General features: G+C 37.7%; 1 protein-coding gene across 3 annotated transcripts in view; it reads right to left on the reverse strand.

Annotated features, from left to right (window-relative positions):
* Nucleotides 1-496: 496 nt before the first annotated feature.
* TRPC4 (transient receptor potential cation channel subfamily C member 4) overlaps nucleotides 497-22,566 on the reverse strand; it is a 132,990-nt gene continuing 110,920 nt past the window's right edge. For all 3 annotated transcript variants that reach the window (XM_038142314.1, XM_038142323.1, XM_038142333.1), the window contains 6 exons: nucleotides 17,661-17,974; nucleotides 15,759-15,954; nucleotides 13,931-14,125; nucleotides 5,885-5,926; nucleotides 4,011-4,100; nucleotides 497-3,739 (listed from right to left, as the gene is read on the reverse strand). In XM_038142314.1, the coding sequence (XP_037998242.1) occupies nucleotides 3,023-3,739; nucleotides 4,011-4,100; nucleotides 5,885-5,926; nucleotides 13,931-14,125; nucleotides 15,759-15,954; nucleotides 17,661-17,974 (1,554 nt within the window). In that variant the 3' untranslated portion in view covers nucleotides 497-3,022. The remainder of the gene's footprint in view (nucleotides 3,740-4,010; nucleotides 4,101-5,884; nucleotides 5,927-13,930; nucleotides 14,126-15,758; nucleotides 15,955-17,660; nucleotides 17,975-22,566) is intronic.

Here is a 22,566-nt window from a genome sequence, read left to right on the forward strand (position 1 = left end):
TTGTACTTAGTCAGTTTTCTAGCTGCATGAGACGTTTTATTATTTTAAACTCTGCTTCAAAAAACTGTTCTTTATAGGGGTTTATATCCTGGTCCGTTTGTGTTCCTCCTGTATGGATGCTAATGGAAGCTGCAGGAAGAGACAGGTAGGTTATAACTTTTTAATTTCTTTTGGGGAGAAAGTATGCTGAGCTTTGCAAAGCTGAATAATGCCTCTGCTGTGGCATTACAAGCTTTGCTCTGTGCATACCTTGATCTTTCTTGGCACAGGTGTCGTCTCAGAGGCATCCAGTGAAAAAGGGTCTTTTTTTGGCTGCCTGCGAAGCAGTAAAAGTCCATCACCATTTCAGTTTTGGATGTATTTTGGGCTCATCTGTTATCACAGAATAAGGTGCTTATTTGGCATTATTTTAAGTTCCATCAGGTCCTAATTACATCAGGTCCCTATCACTGTCAAGCTTTGATGCCTAAGAATAACATAAAAAATAGAGCAAATGTTGATTTTAAGTATGCTTTATTTATTAGACTGATGTTTCAGTATTTGGATGTAAGAAGGAAAAAAAAAGGCACCAAAAGACTGACCACCTCTTGCTATGCAATAAATTGTGTCCCTATGGTTAAGTATCCTGCCCACCTGCACTGTCTCTGCTGTTCTGTTTTGCATCCACTCCATGACTTAGACTGATGTCCAGCACAGTGGGGTCATTATATGATGGTGTGGCTGATATTTCACTTTACTGTGCTGGGAACTTTATGCACAGGAGAAACAGGCTCTTATGATGCCAGAATAACAGGCACAACTCTTAGACCTGTTGTAGTTAACTTGTTCCGATAATGGTGATGCTTGCAATACAAATACTGTGCTCAGGCACTTTGTGTCTGGAGTGAAACCATGTGGCTGGAATGTGTTGAAAGCTCTTTTGAGCAAGCACTGTCTATTTTGAATTTGGCTAGTGTAAAGGGAGTAAGCTTAGGACTCAAAGGCATTACAAACCATGATGAAGAATGAGAAACTGAACACAGTAGTGGGGAAGGGCTGTTAACTGGCATATAGAAAATTCCGTGACAATGTGACACATTTGCTTTATGGCATCTCTGGCAAAAATTTTACAGTACAAAAAAGAATTCTCTAAAAGAGTTAACCTAATACAAATGATATGAGGGTATTCCACCATTATTATTATTATTTATTTCTTTTTATACTTGTCATAATTCAGGTGCTTTCCCAGACAGAAAAGCTGCAGGCTCTGCCCCAAGGAGCTTACAATCTAAAGGTGGACAAGGAGAGAGATGTGAAGGAGGGAGGATCTACAGAGCAGTCAAGAGGCCAAGATGGAAACTAACCAAACAAATATGATTTGAACACATTGTTGAAAAGCTATACAAACTATTTTCCAATTACGACTCATATTTTCCATTTTGGTTTATCTGCCACGACACAAACAGGTGTGGAGGAAGGAAGCTTTCAACATGTGACATCAGAGAGAGTAGCACGTGTGTACACGTACAAGTACAGCTGGAAAACTCACCTTAAAGTATAGAGATGAGAGGCGTTTGCCTGGATTTCCAAGACACAGTTCAGTACCAGGACAATTTAGATCCAGAATGACATGGCTTTAGGTCAGGCCCTACAGGTTTACATAGGATAGATTCCATCACAAATGTAAATTCACTCTATGCATCTGGAAGTTCCTTAATACATCCTAATATGAATTACAAAATTACCATGGCAGGGCTGGGGAAGTTAAGAATGAAATAACAACACTTTTGTGGTATATTCAGTGGGGGAAAGAATGGTGTTGAAAGCTGGGGGTGTTTAGTCTTATGCCAGTTGTAAAATGATATTTTTAATAATGTAGGACACAGCCAATGATTAAAAAACCCCACAATGTTTAATTTTAAAAATACTGGTTTTAACTAAGACAGTGAGTCACTCATCAGTTATGAAAAATACTATTAGATTTTCTTTATACATTTAGGTATCTATTATAAAACACCCAATCAGGTTCTCCCAAACTGCAAAATTGTCAGAGAAACTCCCTTAAGGCTTGCCTTCTAAAACTTCTCAACAAACTGCCATATTTATTCAAGTACTAAGGGGAATCATTGTATACATTTTTTATTCCTGAAGTATCTTTCCCTTAGCAAATCCAAGAGTATTGTAAAGGCAGAAGCTAATAAGCAGCTGAATATTAAAGTGCATAGGTTGTCCACATGAGGAAAAATAGATGGTTGAAGAAGCAGCAGTAGCTGTGGTGGTAAAGGATTCTTGGGGAGTAATCCATCATCAATTTTTAGTAAGCCACAGATGTTTCTTTTCCTATAAGAAACATTTCTACAGTCTTCAAAACTTGCAAATGCATTTCTAACAGTGGTATCAGGACAGTCACACTCCTCTTGCTGTGAGGGAAAACTTGCAATTAAATAATCAAATAGGCCTATTTTTCATAATTTACAGGTATTCATATTCCTTCAATAAATAAAAGAATATAATCTATCTTCTGATTCTTTATAGATTTTGACACAAGTCTCTAGCAATTTAAACAAATTATTCTAATAGCTTGACATGAATTATGCTGGCAGGAGCCACATATGATTATTATGGTGCACAGAATCTTTTAAGAACCTACAAAGTTAAATAAAAGCTTACAAGTCTCTTAAGCTACTTTTTATTTGCATAGAAAAATATTTATCATAGGAGTCAACTATCATATGAGAGAAATTCCATTTGTTGTAATTGAAAAAGATAGCTAAAAAGTTTCTGTGGGTTATTGCAACAGTACAAGAATACAAGATGCTTCCATTTATTAAAAAATGTAAAACAAATCGTGAAAGCTAAAGCAGGCTACAAAACAGAAGGTCCTCATATTTTCTTTCTCTTGACTACTATATTACAAGATCATGTGCCACAGTTGAGTACTATAAAGTGTAATTCTGCATTAGCTAATATAATTCTTAAAACATTCCCCCCCAAAAGCACTATGCAAAATATATATATTTGTAAATGCTTCCTCCTGTAAGCATCACAACCTTGTTATCACATAGTCACCCTGAACAATTGTTTCCTGTTTCCCATCAGAGTCAATGCTAATGTCCAATGCCTTTCCCAGCTGATCCTGCGGAGTGGCAGGTTCTGAGCTCTTTAACTCCATTTTCTCTGTTTCTGAAGGACAAATACTTCCCTCTTCCTGTGAATCCAAAGACTCACTAGTATTTTGTGACTCAGCTAACACACATTTTTTGCCAGGATTTCGGAAGTTTAATTCACAGTTCATGATCAATTCTCCCTCTTCCAGTTCATCAGTTTTCTCACATTGTTCTTCTGCCTGTTGACGAGAAACTTCTTCAGAAACGGTGTATATTTTATTTTTACTCTGCTCCACAGAGTTTGTTTTTGATCGTCTGTGAAACAACCCAAAATTTTTTATGTCTGTTACAAAATTCACACGCTTTTGTTTCTCCTGAGTGGACTCTGACACCATCATTGCTGAGCCATTGCTTACACTATGTCCTTCAGAGGCAATATTGGCGGATCGTGGGTGAATCATCGTTGTTATGTCAAAAAGGCTGAAGGGTTTCTTCTTTCCTTTCTTGTTTCCTTCACTCTCACTATTTTCTTCATTTTCTGACAGAGAGGCAGTGTCTTTGCTCATCTTTCCAGTCTGCAAATTAGACAACTTGCTTCCTTTTAACAAACCCAGGACTTCAAAGCGAAAGCTGGAAATATCTTGTTTTAACTCCTAAAAATTAGGAAAAAAGATGAAATGTCAGAACATCAAAGCCAATTTGACTTTCCTTTTGAAATAAAAAGAAAAAAAAAAGGGAAGAAAAAGGGCTTATGTTGGAGTCAGTAATAAACTTTACTCTCTCCATGAACATGGCATCTTCAAGATTGAAGATCTTGCTCTAGTAAGCAAGTTATATGCTACCTGAATAGGAAATATGCTTCACAGTTTTAAAATATCTTACTATATTACTAAAACACTGATAAACATAAAAATAAACACATACCTTAAAATTTTCTTCCGTCAATCCTTCCTCAGTTTTGGCATCTCTTATCATTGCTGCAACATACCTTTTAACCAGATTTCTCATAACTTCCTAAAAATATAAAGTATTATGTTAGCTTTCTTGGTATTAGTTAGTAAACCTAAACTCACAGGCTCCGCTTGGGCTTTTTCATGCTTTACGGACATGACAAAAACGATACAAACCTGTTTGGAGATTTGTTTTGCTATTTGATGGAAACTGCTAATGCGTATTGTCCTGAGAAGGGATATATTGGGTTTGACCCAAGGTATGTTTCCTGCCAGTAATATCCAGCCTGGCAGCAAGCGGTTGCTGATGCCTCATAAGGAGAGCAAGTCTGGTGTGTTTGTACAACTTTATTTCCAGCTATTCTCTCTCAAGCCTCCTATGCTGTGAGACACAGGGACTCTCTGAACAAAAATGATAGTTCTAGGTTTAATTGGCTGTAGCAGGTTTTCTTGTGCATTTTGACCTAATGTAAACTTTCAGCATTCAAAAATCCTCTGCCAATTAATTCCACAGTATTGGAGTAAGATTCTATTTCGGGGTTTTATTTTTAACTTTCGGTCTGGTCGTTTCCATTGTTGTCTTCTAAGAATTCTAGAAATTATTTAGGTTGAAATAGATACCTGGAGGCTGTCTGAGTCATCTCAGGGCCATGCCCAGTCAAGTGCTGAATATCTCCATGGATGGAGATACTGCAGCCTCCCTGAGCAACATTCTCCAGTTCTTTACTACCCTCACTGTGAAGATAATTCTCCTTACCTTACAGAATTTCCTTTTCTTCAACTTGTGTCCATTTTGTCTTTTGCTTTTTACCTCGAAGAAAAATCTGGCTCCTACTCTCTAACCACCCACTATGATATATAAGGCAGCAGTTATATTTCCCCTAACCTACTCCAGGCTGAAATCTGAGCTGCATACATGACAGTCTTCTAACCATCTTGGTTCCCCCTTGCTGGATCCCTTCCAGTTTGTTAACATCTCTCTTGTAGTGTGGGGCCCAGACATGACATGCTGCTCTAGATACGGTCCCACAAGTGAGGGCTGGAGGAGAAAAATCACTTCCTTCAAAAGGCTCCCTATACAGCCTCACTAATGCAATGTAGTACATGTGTGGTGTTCAGTTTAAAAATGGCAAACCACTGCTCTGTGTTCACCTTCCTCATGATTCTATAGATCCCTGTTGTACTTCCCACAGCTTCCTCTTCTTCAGGCTGGAAAAGTCCCAGCTTACCTAGTTATTTCCCATATGGGATTCATTAACTACCGAGCCTGCAGCTCACACTTTGTTTAACTTTTACACGACAAAAATTCAAAATAAAGCTGAAAATCATTCATTGTGAAATAATAATCATAATCTAAAAAAAAGTAAAGTAGAAACCGAAGAAGGAAGGATGAAAAAGAATTGCTTACATACAGGGGATCTAGGCAGAGGGGTTATTAAGTAAATTGTTAATGGGGGATTAAAGCTGGAGAGATGAAGAGCAGGTTCTGATGGAGCATGTCAGTTTGCTGTACATATGGTCCTGATGATTCCTGGCAGGCAGGAGTTTGCTTTTTTTAAAGGCAATCCATGTTACAATGGGCAAAATACTGGATAGCATGTTATTGCTCTAGAAAATATCTTTTTGCTCCAAAAAGAAGATAATTGTATTCTCAAATGCTTTTGTTTGAACATCAAAAATACTAAGCTTGTTTGCTGAAGAGGAAATAAGTACATATTTTCTGGTTTTTTTTCCATTTATTTTCCTTTTCCACTTTCTCATGAAATTCTTCCATATGCTTTTGTCCTCATGAAGACATTCTGAAGGCATAGAAAAACAATCACCCAAAGAATAAATATAGGCCTGTACCTGGTATTGATGATGTCTCCTCAAATTGTCAGCTGCACGTCTCTGAAAAATAGAAAAGAATAAAAAATATTAATCTTTGGGTGGAAGTAAAATATTTAGGCATAGAAAACAGCAGGCCTGTGCATTATACAGTATCTAGCAAGCTGAGAGAAGAGGTTCAAAATCTGTTAAAAAATGACAGTGTTTCAACAAAGCCTATCATTTGCTGTATATAAAGGGGAAGGCTGCTGTAGGGAAGGCAAAGTGAATTTTCTACATTTTTGTCAAAATGCTTTTTATTCCTGCATCAGTATGGATGTGGTGGGGCAGCCAGGTCACAGGCTGCGGAGTCCCAAGGTCAACGATCTGAGATGGAAGTGGAACAATCGATCATGTCACTCACTTGCGCAGACTGAAGAATATTTTACTGAATTGAAAAAAGCTTGACTCATGTCAAGTTAGATTTTTCTTGGAGGTACACAGTGAAAGAACAGGAGTCAACACACATGAGTTACAGAAGGGAAATTCTGCATGGAAAACCATCAGCATGGTGGGATTTATTAAGCCATGGTGTCAGCAAGACACCTGCTATGGCTCCTAATGTCTCATTTAAGGTAAAAATCAAAACCTGCGCTATAAAACTGTGTTAATGAGAAAAGTTCCCCCTTAGTTCTCTGTTAAAAACACTTAGTCATAGAGAGGTGTATGGAAGAAAGAAAAAGCTTTCAACACAGTATGGTGTTGATAAGGAGGGAGGGTTTAAGGGACAGTAACTCTGAAGAGAAGCAGCAAAAAGAAGTGTGGTAAGATGAAAGGTTCCAAGCAGGTGTATTAAATTAAACTGCCATATCTAAGGGCTGCCCAGAAGAAGACAGGGGAAAAAGGCCGGGTTTATTTTTTTCTTCGCTTCCTTTTGTCCTCAACTGCATAATGAGTAACATATCCCAATTCTCTACAATAATTATTCCTAACTGGTGAAAGAAACACAGCTTTAACTTAGACTCTCATATCTGCTGCTGACATGAAAATAATGTCTGACCGCTGATTGTATCGCTACAAAACAGAACACTTGACAGCAGCTTAAAACAGGGGGAAAGGACATCCAAGGCACTTGTTAAAATTGACCTCAGTTGCATAGTAAGGCAGGCACAGCAAGTAATTTCATCTTTCTTTTTTTTATTTGAAAGAAATGATGAACCTTTTCCCTGTACTTGGAGTCAGTTTACACTTCAGGTTTGATTTCTTGTTTGCAATTAATTTGAGAGATGCAGTGGCTTTGTGGCTGCGCTAGCAAAAACTAATAGAAAGGGGCAAAATCATTATTTACTAATCAGTCTGAAGAGCCACTGTGGGGTAGGGCTTTGTACATGAGAATGGTTTCTTCAGTATTTTTCCAGATTGTGTTTCTCCATCTATGCATTGTAAAAGAGAAAATGGATATTTCTTGTGTTTAAGGATAGAGGGATGGGCGAGTTTGCCCATCACCAGGGCCAGAGGGGACGGTGCACCCGTGGGAAGGCTCACACCCTCACAACACCCGAACTTAGCCGGTTTCTAGGAAAAAAAAATTCAGCTTTCTTGCAGTTGGCCACACGGTGGAGATGTTTCATTCCGCTGAGAGAGCACTAAGGGAGTCCGTGGCCAAGAGGGCTCTCAACAACAGATCTGATTTACAAGTGAAGGGAAAAACAATTTAGGGCGTAATTGAAACACTCTTCAGGTAAAGTGAATAACTCCTAAGTAAAAAAAAAATGCTGATTCTTGTCTTGCACAATACCTCCTGCAGCTGCTGTCCATTCTGCTTTATTTTACAGTAAAATGTGAAATAAATGCATAGGTTCAATTCTGTATCTGTAACAAGAGCTACCTAGATAACATTTATCCTTTTTTTTTTTTTTTTTTTTTTTTTTTTTTTTTGCAGCCAATTTGGAAACTCCCAGAAACAGAGGCTGTGGCTTTTCCCTTTAATGTAAAGCCAACAAGTACAATTTGGGATAACTATGTGAAAAGATTTGTGTAATAATGTGTCAGACCAGTTCTACTGCACTTACTTGTTTTCAATCCATACCACCAAGAAGCTGAAAGAAAATTAATGTAATTGTATGTTTTCATGCACATCTACACACCTACTCCACTGGGAACTACACATAACCTATCAAATTTATTATCACCAAACAGTTCTCTATCTCTCATTTTAATGTTTAGGTTCCATCTCCAGTTCCTAATCATCTTTTGATTCCTTTTGAAAGCAGAATGAATCTTTGCCTGAACACATCTGAAAACCAGGCTATTCACTAGAAATCAAACGTCATTAACATTCATATTGTCCTTACTTAGTTCTCAGCTGGCCTGCTTTACTCTGTTTTAGTCTAACTTATGGTTCAAAATTTGTTTCAAGTAACCATTGTTCTGTGTGCATGAAGAACTTGAAAATTAGGACTGGCGAAAGGATGAAAGTTTAATTTGACTAAAAATAGTAACGTGGGAAACACAGTTATGCATGTCGAATACGTTAGTGAAATTGAGGGGGATGCTGTTGTCACTTTCCAATAGGGGGCACTAATATCCTTTAGGAAGCTTTAATAGGAGGTCCACTAGTAGTGATAATTATTCTGTTCCTTCTGTTTATGCCATTGCTAGCAATTTACACTGTTTGGAAAAAAAGATCTCTTTAGCAGTCAAAAAATTAGTAAAATTGTATTGCTTATTTTGATGTGTTTTATTAAAATGATACCTTTTATAATGCAGGAATACAAATCCAATGCCTGCGCTTGACCTTAAACTGCTTACTATAAAGAAAATGGAAATATTGTCTGAAGTTGTGGGATACATTTCTCATCTTGACTAGAAGCATCACCTTTAAAGGATTAGAACTTATCTGTGTTGACAGAGAAGATTCTCCATGAAATGATTCTTGGCTATACAAGGAACACTCCAGATTATTGATTTCCACACCAGATGGAAGGCATTATTTCTTTGCTCAACTTTCAATAACAGACATTACAGCGAAAATACAAGATGCTTACACTGACTTAGAAATTGCATAATTTTCTGCTAGGTGAAAAAAGAATAGGAGAAGGGAAAAGGAGATTTTCTGTGACAAATGAAAATAAAATCATGTAGGTTGCTCGGAAAATGCCATAAAATTCTGTATAGCTAGAAAAGAGGTAACTGTTTATCTAAACATCAGATGCAAAAAAAAAACCAAAAAAAACCAAACTGAAGCTATCTGTGGCAATCCTCCCAGTTTTCACTTCTGAAATACTTCAAATTATAGATTAAACATTTTTTAGTTATTGATCAGATGTAAAGTAGAATGTAATTTGAGGAAAACAGTACCATTTGTTCTGGTGGGACTAGGATTTCTTTTCCCGTATATCTTTTTTTTCTGAAATATAGATGGCCAACAGGATTAGCCTTGACACACCCATAAGCCTTGTGCAGTCAGGAAAGCTTTAGGCTAATTAATAGAATTATATTACTAATCTGGCTTTTGCAAAGGTAAGCTAACAAAATTAATAGAACTGATGTAGATATAGATATAGATGATATAGATATATGTAAAAGCAGCACACAAGCATGCACTTGTTTCAGAATTTTAAGTGCAGGGGATAACTGATTATAGCTGAAGAAAATGCTGCATACCTGGGATATGTCAAAATGACAGAATAAAAAAATGTGCGGAACTCTGAGTGGTAGAAGAGCTCTGTCTGATTCATAGCAGAGCTGAAATATTAGGAAATCACATGCACCATCCTGGCCTTCCTTCAGCTGAAGCTGTGGCTAAAGAAGCTGCCATCAGCATGGCTGGGTACCATGTTGCTTCCTTGAAAAACCTCCCCTTGACTTCACCACCCACTGCTTCAGCTGTCCCACTACAACAAAGAAGAGCCACAGAAGTGACTTCCATGGAGATGCAAATTAATTGTTTTTTTTTCCAGAGGCACCACACAATGCTACAGACCATGCTCTATCCCATGATAATTTTGTTATAAACAGTAATGTAGACGATCCTCTCAAACAACATTCTACTTATTTTTACTGGCATTTCTCTTCTTCCTATGAGCCAGATAAATAATTTCTCTAGAATGTGTGCTGTAAACTATCCTGACCCTCAACCCTTTCTTTACACATTCTGCCTGCATATACTGAACTCTCAACTGTACACACATTTACATTTTACAGTGGATTCTTGACACATTTATTTGATCCTTGACTCAGTCCTAGTTCATGATTCCTGGCTTTTTGTTACTGAGGACTTTTTGCAGAGATCATGCATAATCCTTCCTTGCCAGTTCCTTTCTGTCTATTATCTATTTTGTGTCCTCTAGCACTGACTCACTCTTTGGATGCACATTATTGCTTTTTCTACTGGAAAACACCATAGTACGTCACTGCTGATTAGTGCTTCCTAATAGGAAAGTTAACATTTAGAGATTTCAGAACAGAATGTTTTGAAATCTGAGCTCTGCCTTACAGATAAGGTGGCATCCATCCATCCATATAAGCCAACACAAGAAAATCATGTTTTAGCATTTTTTTACTCTCCCAGACCTGGTTGTAGGGAAGGAGACAGAGTTCATAATGCAGGACTCAGTGAAAAGGAGTAGATCCCAGAAAAGCTTATCTTGTAGCTCACAGGCCAAAGTTATTACAGAGCAGATACAATTAAGCTGAAGTCCTCTGAGATCCTTGAACAAAAGGCAAAGAAAACTGTTCATTAACTTTTGGTTGAAAGGGCATAGATGTCCTAAATTTAATTTGTGTTGTAGCTTGTTGGGACAATTGAAAAAGTTCTAGGAAATTGAGGCTGAGCTGTGGGTGATGGGAAGTTTGTCAGAACCAGAAAGAAGTGCTTTCCCTAAGGACAAACTATGAGATCACTATGATGTGCCCATTTGTTGACTGACTGTTTAACCTCTTGGAGGATGTCCAGTAAACAGCACCCATCTGGTGGTTTGCATCTATCCAATGTGGAAATCAGAGCACAGAGTGCACATGCACATCTTACACCATTTTGGAGCATGGGTGAAAAACTGGGTCTGGAAATTGCAAAATGTTCCAAATTCACATAAACCTAATGGGGTTTATTTTATGCTGAGGAATTAGCTGAAGAACTTTGTAGTTCTATGAGATGCCCATATGGTGGACTGAATCTGCCTGGTCAGCCACAGCCACTCACTTTTTTAAGGCAGCTGGAAGTGTGGTTGCCATGATGGCTCTGCTGGTAAGCTCTCTGATTCAGAGGGGTTTCAGCTCTAATTCAACTAAGAATCTATTCTGCAGGGCAAACCAGTGATTTATATGGCCCTACTGTCCCACACGCTTTAGGGACTGCACTTTCAAGCAATAAAAAAAAAAAAAAAAAAATTACAGGAATCAACAAAAAAAGTCCCACATCTCTCTCTCAGTAACGTCCTCCATCCCAAACAGTTCAGTATTTAGTGGTTGACATTCAAATCATAAGGAAGCTTGTTCAGCTCCTTCTCTGTTGTTCTCCCAAGAGAGCACCTTAGCCCCTGCAGTATCTTAAAGATCTTGAGAAGGAAATTTCTGTTGTCACAGCTTTTATGCTTGGGCAAATAATTAGATATCCACTGGAGAATAGAAGTAAATCTGGGTCTCCTCAGCCCAAGATATTTGCTTTAAGTGGCACTTGCTCCTTTCTTCAAACAGAAATTTCATCCTGAAGCTGAAAAGCCTTTCCCAACAAAAGGCTATATTTTAAACTGAAATATATTAATTAAAAAGTTTGGTTTTTAGAGATTTTGGGAGATTTTAACTTAAAAACAAAAAGAAAATTCTATTTGGAAAAATTCTCTAGTAGCTTGGTGCAATAGACTCCCTACCCTTTGACCATTTGCTGCACCAGTTTTCCCAAATCTAAGATGTGGGTTTCTTGAAGGTGGTATTTATGTACCCTAGCAGGAGGTAGACATGATCTTTCTGAATCCCCTTCCTCATCATGCCATTCAGCATAGGACTGGGAGCACCCCATATCTTTCTTTATTATTCCACTTGTCCAGGAATGAGTTTACTCCCAAATCTGCAGTTTAAAAGGGTAAGAAAAAGGAAAAAAAAATTTCCTTATCCCAGATGGAAGGTCTGACAAGAAATATTGTCCTGAAAGTTTAGCTGGGCTGTATAAGGTTTTTCTGTATCTGTCTCAGTCTAACAGAAATATTGTGTTAATAATATTTTTGGCATCATACCATTAATTTTAATATCATTCTCTCAGTTTACACTAATCATTCCTACCAAATGTTTAACAAATGCCTAGAAGCGTTGCCCACTCTCCCACACACACAAGTACATCACTCTCTCTCTTGACTTTTTCTTTCTAACAACATCTCATAGTTTCTCCTTCTGTTGGTCTCTGCATTTACTTTTTTCATTTCCTATATTACACAGAGATGTTTTACTTTTAAGATTATTCACCATTCATGCTAGTTCATGTTCTCTTTAAAATTTCTATATGAATCATTGTTAGTCTTTCTTAATGGTTTTTTTTTTTTCAGTGTGTTTCTTGTCATCCATTACCGGTTTGTTTCACTATCACCCTCATGTTTATTAGATTTTTTCCTGGCTGTTTCTTTCCTATATGTACAAATATGACATAAAAGTGAAACAGTTTTTCTTTCAAAATTTAGATACTGGCCAACCATATCAGTATATTTCAATAAGCCTGATTTGAAGCTTTCTACAAAGAGGACGAAATCCATTTATCAGCATAGTAATTGTGAATTAGTTTTATCTGTCACTTTTCCTCTTTACCATATATCTGTACATGCATCTGAACTTGTTCTTCCAAGTACTTCTAGAGATTTAACTGCATTCCACGATATGACAGCAGAATAGGTAGGAAAAACTTACTACTCATCAAGAAATAGGGCAGAAATACAAAGAAAAGGTTGATATAGTAATGGTCCATCAAATAATTGTATCATACCCCCTGACTTCTTTGAAATGCATGGAATTTTTTTAATAAGAATAAGCACAAGGACCATACCCTTTTCTTTTCCCCCTTACCTACATTTGACTCCCATACTCCCACTGATGCTTGGCTATCTGAATTCCTGACAGACTTGAAACATTTATATTCATCAAATCGCTATGGCATAGAGAAAATGCCATTATCCACATCTTATCCGAAAAAGTCTTCTTCACACTAGAGCTGGCTAAATTCAGTCCAGTTACTGAGGTACTGACTCGCTCATGGGAAATGAAGAAAACATAGAGAGAATTAGTTGTTGGTGGGTTAGGCAGTATAGAAAAAGTGTTTTGCTGACTGAGGTATCTTCAGTGTAGGATGAAGTTAGGAGGGGAAAGTTCAAATCTACTTTACCCACTGCATCTACCACAGAAAGTAAGTAGCTGAGATATTACACAGGCATCTGCTGAATCCAGGCGCAGAACTATTCTTGGTCGCCTTGTGTGTCTTTTCCCCTCTTTTTTTTTTCCCGAGAAATGTCACTGCTAATCAGCAGTATCAGAATATGGTATGATTTCAGAATGAGATTCTGAAATAGCTCTACCTTTAAATTCAAGAAAACAAGTCCAAGTAAATGCTGTCATCTTTGAAAAAAAAAAAAATTAATGGGAACAGCTTTTGGTAAAAATGCTTTGGTGGCAAACTCACTTCATTCCATGTAGAGAGACAGAGACACAGAGAATATCCCATGATGAAGACTTCATACATGAGTCTCTGGTTCATGGTATTCAATTATACCTGAACTGTGATACTTGAGCTAGGGATGAGCAAACAACAATTCTGACACTGACAGACAGGTATACACATTTGAGCTGTTGTATTTTTTATTGCTGTTAATATTTCTTGATCTGTAGACAAAGCAGAATCACAATTCATACTGTTATTGTACAGGGATATGATGATGCTTTCTCTTCAAATACATTGACATGAATGTAAAAAGTAAACATTCTCTTCTAAAATTATTGTCTAACTCATATGCACATTATTTGACAGGTTAGACACTCTTATAATGCTGAGAAAAAGACATCTATATAGCAAAGAGGAGGACTATAGGCAGAGTAAACCACACAACTTACCCCTATTGTTCCAAAACTTTCAGGCTTTCTTCTAATTTTTTTCTTGCAAAGGTGTCTCCATAACCATTTGATCAGATACCACAAAGACTTTGGGCTTGGTATGACATTAAAAGGAGTGGGCAGAGTTCCTCCTTCTTCAAAGTAACTCATCCAGAGTTTTGTTCGAGCAAACTTCCACTCAATGTCTGCATGATCCTGCACACAAGAAACACATGATCAACATAGATGTTTTAAGGAGGCAAAATAAACCTCTACAAAAATTTGAAAAAACTAAAGATAGAACAACCTTGAAATCCTAATGAGTTGTCTTTTCAAAACAGTGCCATCTTTTAACAGTAGGTCTTTAACACAAAGCAAAGCTAAGCTGCTTTACCTCAGTAAGGAGATGTTTGGTATGTAAAGTATATATCTACTCATAAGCACTTCTTTCCCTGTTACAAGCTGTTAAATTATTGAAAGTCTTTCAAAAAACAGAAAAGGTAATTACAAGCAGAGAAATACTACATTTCTGGAAGAAACGTTTTGTTATAATAACAGCTTGCCATTATTCTGCATAGATTAGTCTAATTATGCTGCTCTGCAGCAGCTGTAATAAATCAGCAAGGCTCATGCATTTTCTTAGAAACTACCAGTCCTCAAAATCCACAAATAGGTTATCCAACAAATCATGAGGCTACTAAAACTATTGAGTCAAGTATCTTTTTTTTCCCTACAACTTTAGAATTCTATATTTGGGATAGGTTGTGAGGTGGGTTTTTTATTTTTATTTGAAATTTCATTTCTTTTGGAACCTATATACCTATAGTATTGTATAGTTATGAAATTTTTGGGAAAATGAAAGCTAAAGGCCATGGAAAGATGTCTAAACCCTAGCAGCTGAACAAGCTGAAAACACTAATGTTAGATTTGGATAGCCAAGAACCTCAGCTACAGGTCTAGTCCTGGCCATACAGTAACAAAAGCATCAATTTAGAACGTGTAGCAGGAAAAGTATACTACCTAGAGCCCATGTTTTGGTGAGTGGTACTGTGTTGTGGTACGTTTCACTAGACTGACAACTAGAGTTATACCAACACAGGTGGTCAGTTTTTCTTTTGTGGATGGAAACACTTGTAATTTCCAGATTGGAAAAAAAGGCATATTTAAAATCTTAAGACTGTGAAGCTTTCTTTTGTTTGCTTTCTACATGATCATATTTGAATTATCATATGATGAATCAGTGTTTATTTCTCTTAGTCTCCTTAATAGACAGTTTAGAAATAAAACTACGCTAATAGCTCTGGTAATGACAAAGACAGTTTTCATTGACGGAGGAAACAGGACACTGTTGAATGAGAAGACATGACCTTTTGTTTGAATATCTAGTGTCCTTGGAACATGGGCACCCAATTTCTGTTAACTGTATATCCATGTCAGATAAAAACAAAAAACAGCAGTCTTTCAAATGCTAATAAATATAATGTATTAAAAATGCAGCAGTGACAGAACAATCCTTGGCAGTCTTTTTCTAAGAAAATATCCTGCACAGTGCAGCTTGGGCAGGACTGTAGCACATGTCACTTGCCAGAAGCATCAGGACACCCTCCTCAACCCATGAGCTCGCTTCTTCACCTCTTCCCCATTTGGTGTTGTGGGGAAATTTCACTCTACCCATTCCAGCTTGGGTCTGGTTTCTTTGTCCTTCCAGAGCAGTGCAAAAGTATCAGAGTAAATTGCAAAATTTGTCCCAATGTCCTGTCTGTGAAGTGTTTTACTGCCAGAAAAACTGAATGTAGGAACAGAGAGAGGGTATATATTATAAATTATCTAAAAATAAAAAACAACTTACAGCAATGAGTTGGTAAGAGTTATTCATCATGGCTATTAGCATGTTGAGTAGAACAACCAGAGATATTACATTATAGGTACCAAACATGGTGGCCCCAACAAATTCAGTGAATTCATGCCTCGCTTTCACGTTGGTCACATAGAGATTGATGAGTCCAAATATAGACCAGAATAATGACTGCAGCGTTTCAAATAACCTGAAAAACAAAATCCAGACGGAATAGCTGTATAGTAACTACACATTTAGTTTTCAGATTGTTCAGTTTCTCCCAAAACACACAAAACTTCTTGACTTGACTGAGATGAATGACACTTATACAATATAGCAAACATAGAAGGAATATCTTTCTAGTGAAACAATGGCCTAGTCTGGCCTTTGTTTCAAATCTGGGCCTCTAGATATACAATACAGAATCTTTTGCAAACAAAAGACTGATTTTGTTCAAACTTCAGAGAGATAAATATCATTTCAGAGATGTTATGTTGGACACCTTCTTTTGAAGTACTTTGACCCTTTGCTTTAACTATAAGGTGTAGAATAAGGATCCCAAAGTAATTCAAGTATGATTGTAAAAGTAATGATTGTGTCTCACTAAGATGTTGGAAGAAGTATGGTATCCTCACATTATGCAATTCTGATTTGTTGAGAGCCACTTAGATAAAATGAAGTGAATAATTAGAAAGGCATTATTATCATTAGCATATGTTTTGTTTTATACAGAAGGAAAACACAAAAAAGACAAGCATGCTGCTCTCAAAAGAAACTTGTGTTTTTATACCTAAAGCATATGAGATTCCCTTAGAGAAGTTTGTACAACATCTAGGAACAATAATGAACTTTAAAAAATAATCCTCTGCAGCTAGATACATTGAAAAATTTTCCCTTTTGTTCTGTGTTCAGCTACACTGTAGTGTGATAAGAATGGTCTTGGTTAGACTGCTGCTTGAAAGTATGGAGCACATAAAGCATCACATTTTGACATGACATCACCTTCTGACACTAGTGCCAGTACTCCCCAGTATTTCCCAGATGAATATTGCTTCCCTCAATGCTGAGCTCTGAAATTTTTTTTGGTGCTTTTCTGGTCAGATCTCATAAAGTTTAGACCTGCACAGGTGTCATTAATATACAACATAAATATGCTGTGCCTGAGAAAAGTTACTTGGTTAAGATGATATAAAGGCTGCTATTTTTATAAAACTATTTCCTCTAATAAGGAAGCCATTGGTAATAAATATATTTTTTAAAAAAGCCCAGATACACAGAAGTTAATAGGGAACAGACATTTATAGCAGTAGTTTGATGCAGGTTGGAAGGTGAAAGACTAGAGAATTAGTGTTCATTTGGTAGTGTTTTGGTACTATAGATGAACTAAAACTATAATGAAGTAAAATTGATTTTAAAGTGAAAGAAAAAGAAACAGTTTATAATAGATATTAAAAAATTGACTGTTCGGAGTAGAGTCTGTAGAATCTTGGACTGCCTGTTTTTTACAACCTACCACATTCGCAAGGAACCTTCATGTTTTAGAACACCAGACTTATGGAATGCCCACAGCTGGACATGGAAAAAATGCAGAGTGACAGCTGGCTGGATGAGCCAGGCCTGGACTGGTGACCTTATGCAACTTCTAATCTCATTTATCTTCGTTTTATCTCTATTTTACTTCTTATCTTTTGAGATATCTTCAATTGTACAGATGTCACTGTGGTATGAGGTGAACATTATTAGAGTGATGAAATATTAATTTTATTTTTTTTTTATTATTAGGGTAACATTAGATGTGTTTGTCAGGACACTACTGTAATACCAACAGAAAACAGAGATTCTTTTCTGTAGGCAGCATCTAAGTCAATAAAATATTTGGGGAGAGGGGGAGAATAGAAATAAATAGCTACTTACGTTGAAAATGCATTATTCTGCTTTTCACATCGTATTCCTTTGCAGTTGCCCGGTTCATTTGTCTCATAGTAGAAGTACAGCTGGTTCAATCCATTTGCAAAAGCTAGCAGCACAAGGCAGTATATGAAGAGAAACTTCAAAATGTCCAGCAACATTCTTCCTAGAGATATCTGCAGGGGTCCCAGGTGAGAATTTGCAGTGAATAGTGAGATCAAGCGCAGGGAGCTAAAAATGTTTGCGATCGCAAACAGGGCCTCAGCCACCAGGGTTGGATGCCACATGTCCCAGCTCTCCCGTGGAACTAACCCACTGTACTGAAAACAAGCAGAAGGGAAGAAATTACTCCTCTATTTTGATGCATAAACAAGCATGTCAGTTTCTTTATAAGCTGCTCAATTAATTTGCAGATATCACAATAAATTTTCACAGTAGCAAAAATTTTCACGGTTTAAAAATTCTGACAAAGGAACAGTTTTGAGCACCTTGCTTTTTAGAATTATAGAAATTTCCAGCTGTACAAGCAGGTAAGTTATTTCTTTGAAGAAAAGTGCAGGGCTGACAGTGATGTATTAAAACCCACAAAAGCTCTGGCAAGTAGGAAGAAAAACATTCAATCACCGAGTAAGTATATCAATTAATCCTTAAAACTGGACCAATGATGAAAAAGATGTTTATTAACGAACCATGACAAACTGCTTATGTGTCTCATTATCAAAGAATCTGACCCCTGAAACTGTGACTTCTGTTCATGCTCTACCAAAAAAAAATGTTCTTGAAGATGAAAGATATTTGAACTGAAGATTAACTACTACATCAGACTCATTATTATTTATTTGGGCTCATTAATCTGTTTTATAGAACATATCAGATGAGAGAATCTACGCTAGAAAGCCCTCTAAAAGGGGGATAATACCATATAAAGCAGATTTCAAAGGGGGAGTATGGTGTTATCTGTATTTACCTATTCTAGACCACACACATGCACCTTCAGAGCTGCTGGGATTGCCCTGAGCAGTAAAGAAAGGGACTCCATGTGTCACTGGGGCCAGATGACACAACATAAACAGGCATCACAGCATTTCACCACACTTGCCCTAGAAAGAAGGTGATCACTTCAGAGTGGTCAGAGTGGTTCAGAAACACCTGAGTAACATACGTTAAGTCTGCAGGACCTGATCAGATGCATCTCAGAATCCTAAAGAAACTGGCTGATGTAGTTTGCAGGTCACTCTCCATTATCTGTTCTGTCAGTCAGGTGAAGTTCCCAGTGACTGGAAAGAGGAAAACATTGCACCCATTTTTAAAAAGGGGAGAAATGAAAACCTTGGGAACAGCCAACCTGTCAGCCTCCCTTCTGTGCCTGGTAAGGGCATGGAGCAGATCCTCTTAGAATCTGTGCTAAGGCACATGGAGGGCAGGGACAGGATTTGAAGCACCAGCACAATTTCACCAAGGGAAAGTTCTTCCTGACCAACCAAGTGGTGTTCTATGATGGAGTGACTACATCAGTGGACAAGGGAAGGGTTGCAGGTGTCATCTGTCTGGGCTTGCGTAAGGCTTTTGACGTCTCTTGCAACATCCTTCTCTCTAAAGTGGTGAGAGATGGATTTGATAGGTGGACTGTTCAGTGGATAAAGAACTGGCAGGATGAGCACATCCATAGAGAGATGATCAATAGCTTGATGTCCAAATGGATGTCAGTGACAAGAAGCATCCCTCAGAGACCTATACAGAGACTGGGACTGTTTAACATCTTCACTAATGGCATAGACCGAGGAATTGAGTGCACACTCAGCATGTCTACAGGTGACACCTAGCTGAATAGTGTGGTGGACATGCCTGAAGTACAGGATGCCATCCAGAGGGGCTGGGACAAGCTCAAGAAATGGCTCCATGGGAACACCATGGGGTTTAACAAGACCAAGTGAAAGGCACTGCACCTGGGTCAGGGCAGCTCCCAGTATCAAGACAGTCTGGAGAGTGAAGGGATTTGGAGGAGATGGAGTTGAGGTACTGGTAGATGAGTGATCACAGCCCAGAAACCCAACCCAAACCTAGGCTACACAAGAAGTGGGGCCAGGAGGCCAAGGGAGGGGTTTCTGTCCCTCTACTCCACTCTGGTGAGACTCCATCCAGAGCGCTGTATCCAGCTCCAGTATCCCCCATACAGTAAAGACATGGATTGTTGGAGCTGGTCCAGAGGCATACACTAAAAATGGTCACACAGCTGGAGCACCTCTCTTCTCTGGAAAGGCTGAGAGAGTTGGGGCTATTCAGTGTGGAGAAAAGGTGATCTTGTGGCCTTCCAGTACCTAAAAGGGCCTCATAGCAAAGAGACTTTTACTAGGGCCTGTAGCAATAGCAATTAGCTAATGTTTTAAACTAAAAGAGAGTAGATTTGGGCTAGATATAAGGAAGAAATTTTCTATGATGAGGGTGGTAAAACATTGGAACAGGTTGCCCTGGGAGGTGATAGATAACCCATTCCTGGAAACATTCAAGGTCAGGCAGGATCCAGTTGAAGATCCTCTGCTCACTGCAGAGGCACTGGACTACATGACCTTTAAAGGTCCTTTCCAACCCATTCCATCCTATGATTCTGTGATTCTACAATCCAAACTGTGAAAGGGAACTGGGCATTGTTTTGTACACTAACAGTTGGCACAGGCCCCACACCAGAGTTTCTCTAACCAACTGGAATGCATGTGAAATTGTCCTAGCCTGACAGCCATCCCTGGCAGAATGCCATTGACTCATAGACAAGTAGCCATAGCAGCTGACAAGTTTGTGGGATGAGAACTGAAAAACTGAAAAACAGCCCATTAAAGAATTAAGAATTAAGAATTACTGAGCCTTACATTTCGTTCACCTGTGATACTTGTTTTCTACAGAGCAGTGAATTTAATCTAGGCCTGCTGGAATCATAGATCAGTACTCTCTTCAATAGACTATCCTCTCCCTAATGATTATGCTCATCTGCTCCATCCACTATGGCTCTTTAATCCAGTTCTGATTGATTCACGATCAGTGATGAAAATCAAGCAGTAAAAAATAGAATTTAGTTACTGGAGACAACACCTAAGAGATAAAACAAGAAGTAAATGCAGAAGAAAATATTTTCAGTGTTTTTGAGAAGAGAGAGATGCAAACTCCTCAGCATGATTCCTATAATGGCTTTCTTTGAATAATATTTTACTGCACATTACTGCAAATTCTCATGGGATGTTACAACCCTCACAGCTGAAAACTTGCACCTAGGAATTAAGAAATTAACAATTAACTAGGAATAATTGTCTGTACAAACAAAGATTGGTACTGGACAGTGCAGTAGATATGCAGATTAGGGAAAAGTACACAAGGTGTCTTGGGGTAACAAAGTAAAATACAGCCATGGAGAAATGTAAAGAACATTCATGAAACTGGGAAGACACGGAGTTTTTGGTGGAGAATCAAAAGCATCAAATTGCAGACATATTTTAGGTGAGGCCAAGTAGTGGCAGATTCCAAGGAAGTTACAGATGTGGGGGAGTTGGAAGAAATCTAAAAAAATACCCTTCTGAGAAGTTAATGGAACTACAGGACACTGAACAAGTATAGTACATGACATACCAAGACAAGAAGAATCAAGTTTAACAAGTCAGGTGTGGATAGCCTTATCTGCACTCTGCCACCTAACCTTACTGTCAGCAAAGAGAAATGAGAACTTCTAGAGTAGTGGGAAAGCAAAAATCCCACATAGGTGAATTGCTCTTTAACTTTCTCATTTTCTCCTCATTGATTGTTGGGGAAAGGGATAGACTGTCTTACAGCTGCAGTCTGGCAAGATGTGACCAATGTCACATTTTCTAGAAGAAATTATGTTAAGCAGAAAGGTGAGGAAAAAAGGACTTTGTCTATGATGTCCTGGATAAAGACACAAAACTGATTTGTTTGAATATTCAGAAAAGATCAAATTACCTCCTATTTGTAAAAGGGAAATCAAAGGCACAACTGTGATATTTCAGCATAACTGACTCTTCTTTTTTTGGGCCCAAGTGTTTCCTGCATGTTTGGATAGAATTCAAGAGGTGTCACCGTTGTAAGCAGAGACTGATGGCTGTTATTTTAGTGTTGAAGAAACATAATTTAAAAGACTGTAAATACTTGGCAGAAAAAGAGAAAGGTGAAGGCCTGAGAGATAAGTTTGGAAATTGCCTGTGAAATATACTAACTGCCAGAAGACAGCAAACAATATAAAGAAAATAATGAGTATAAGAAGTCTCTAACAAAAAACCCCTATTGATTACACTAACTAGAGCAGTGGATGCTGAAAAGGAATCTAGAAATATTAAAAAATAACCCTACAGAACAAAGCAGCTTTCATGTGAAAAGGAAAACACAGAATAGTAGCAAAAAGACTAGGTATACTAAAACCAGGAACAGTGAAAAAGAATAAAAAAATGTATCTTAGAGTCAAACCATGTAGAATTGAAGTATTTTTTTTTATCTCACTCATGTTTGTCCTTCTGTTCTACACAGGATAAATAAATTAATACGTTTCTAAGGAGTGGAAAATGGTAAGAGAAAATATTGCAACCCTGAGTTTGCTGTAAATCATGATGTTGATACTCTGCAGTCCTCTATTTGGTGACCCTGATGAATTTCTGTCCCCCCTGGAAATGCAAACACAACCTTTTTACATGTAACAAAGCCAACCACCACTTAATTTGATTAAATAACACCCATTATTGGCTCTGTGTTGAAGGAAATTTACATGGCACATCAATGGAAAATTAAGAAGAGCAGAAAACAAATTGAGCAGCATATAAACAGTAGAGCTTCAAGGTAAATATATGATGCTTTTGCGATGTCAGTCAGGGAATACAAGGTAATAATCCTTGATCCTTACTCAAAGGAACTAAAATGG

This window comes from Motacilla alba, chromosome 1 (assembly GCF_015832195.1).
Source record: "Motacilla alba alba isolate MOTALB_02 chromosome 1, Motacilla_alba_V1.0_pri, whole genome shotgun sequence".
Taxonomy (NCBI): Eukaryota; Metazoa; Chordata; class Aves; order Passeriformes; family Motacillidae; genus Motacilla; species Motacilla alba.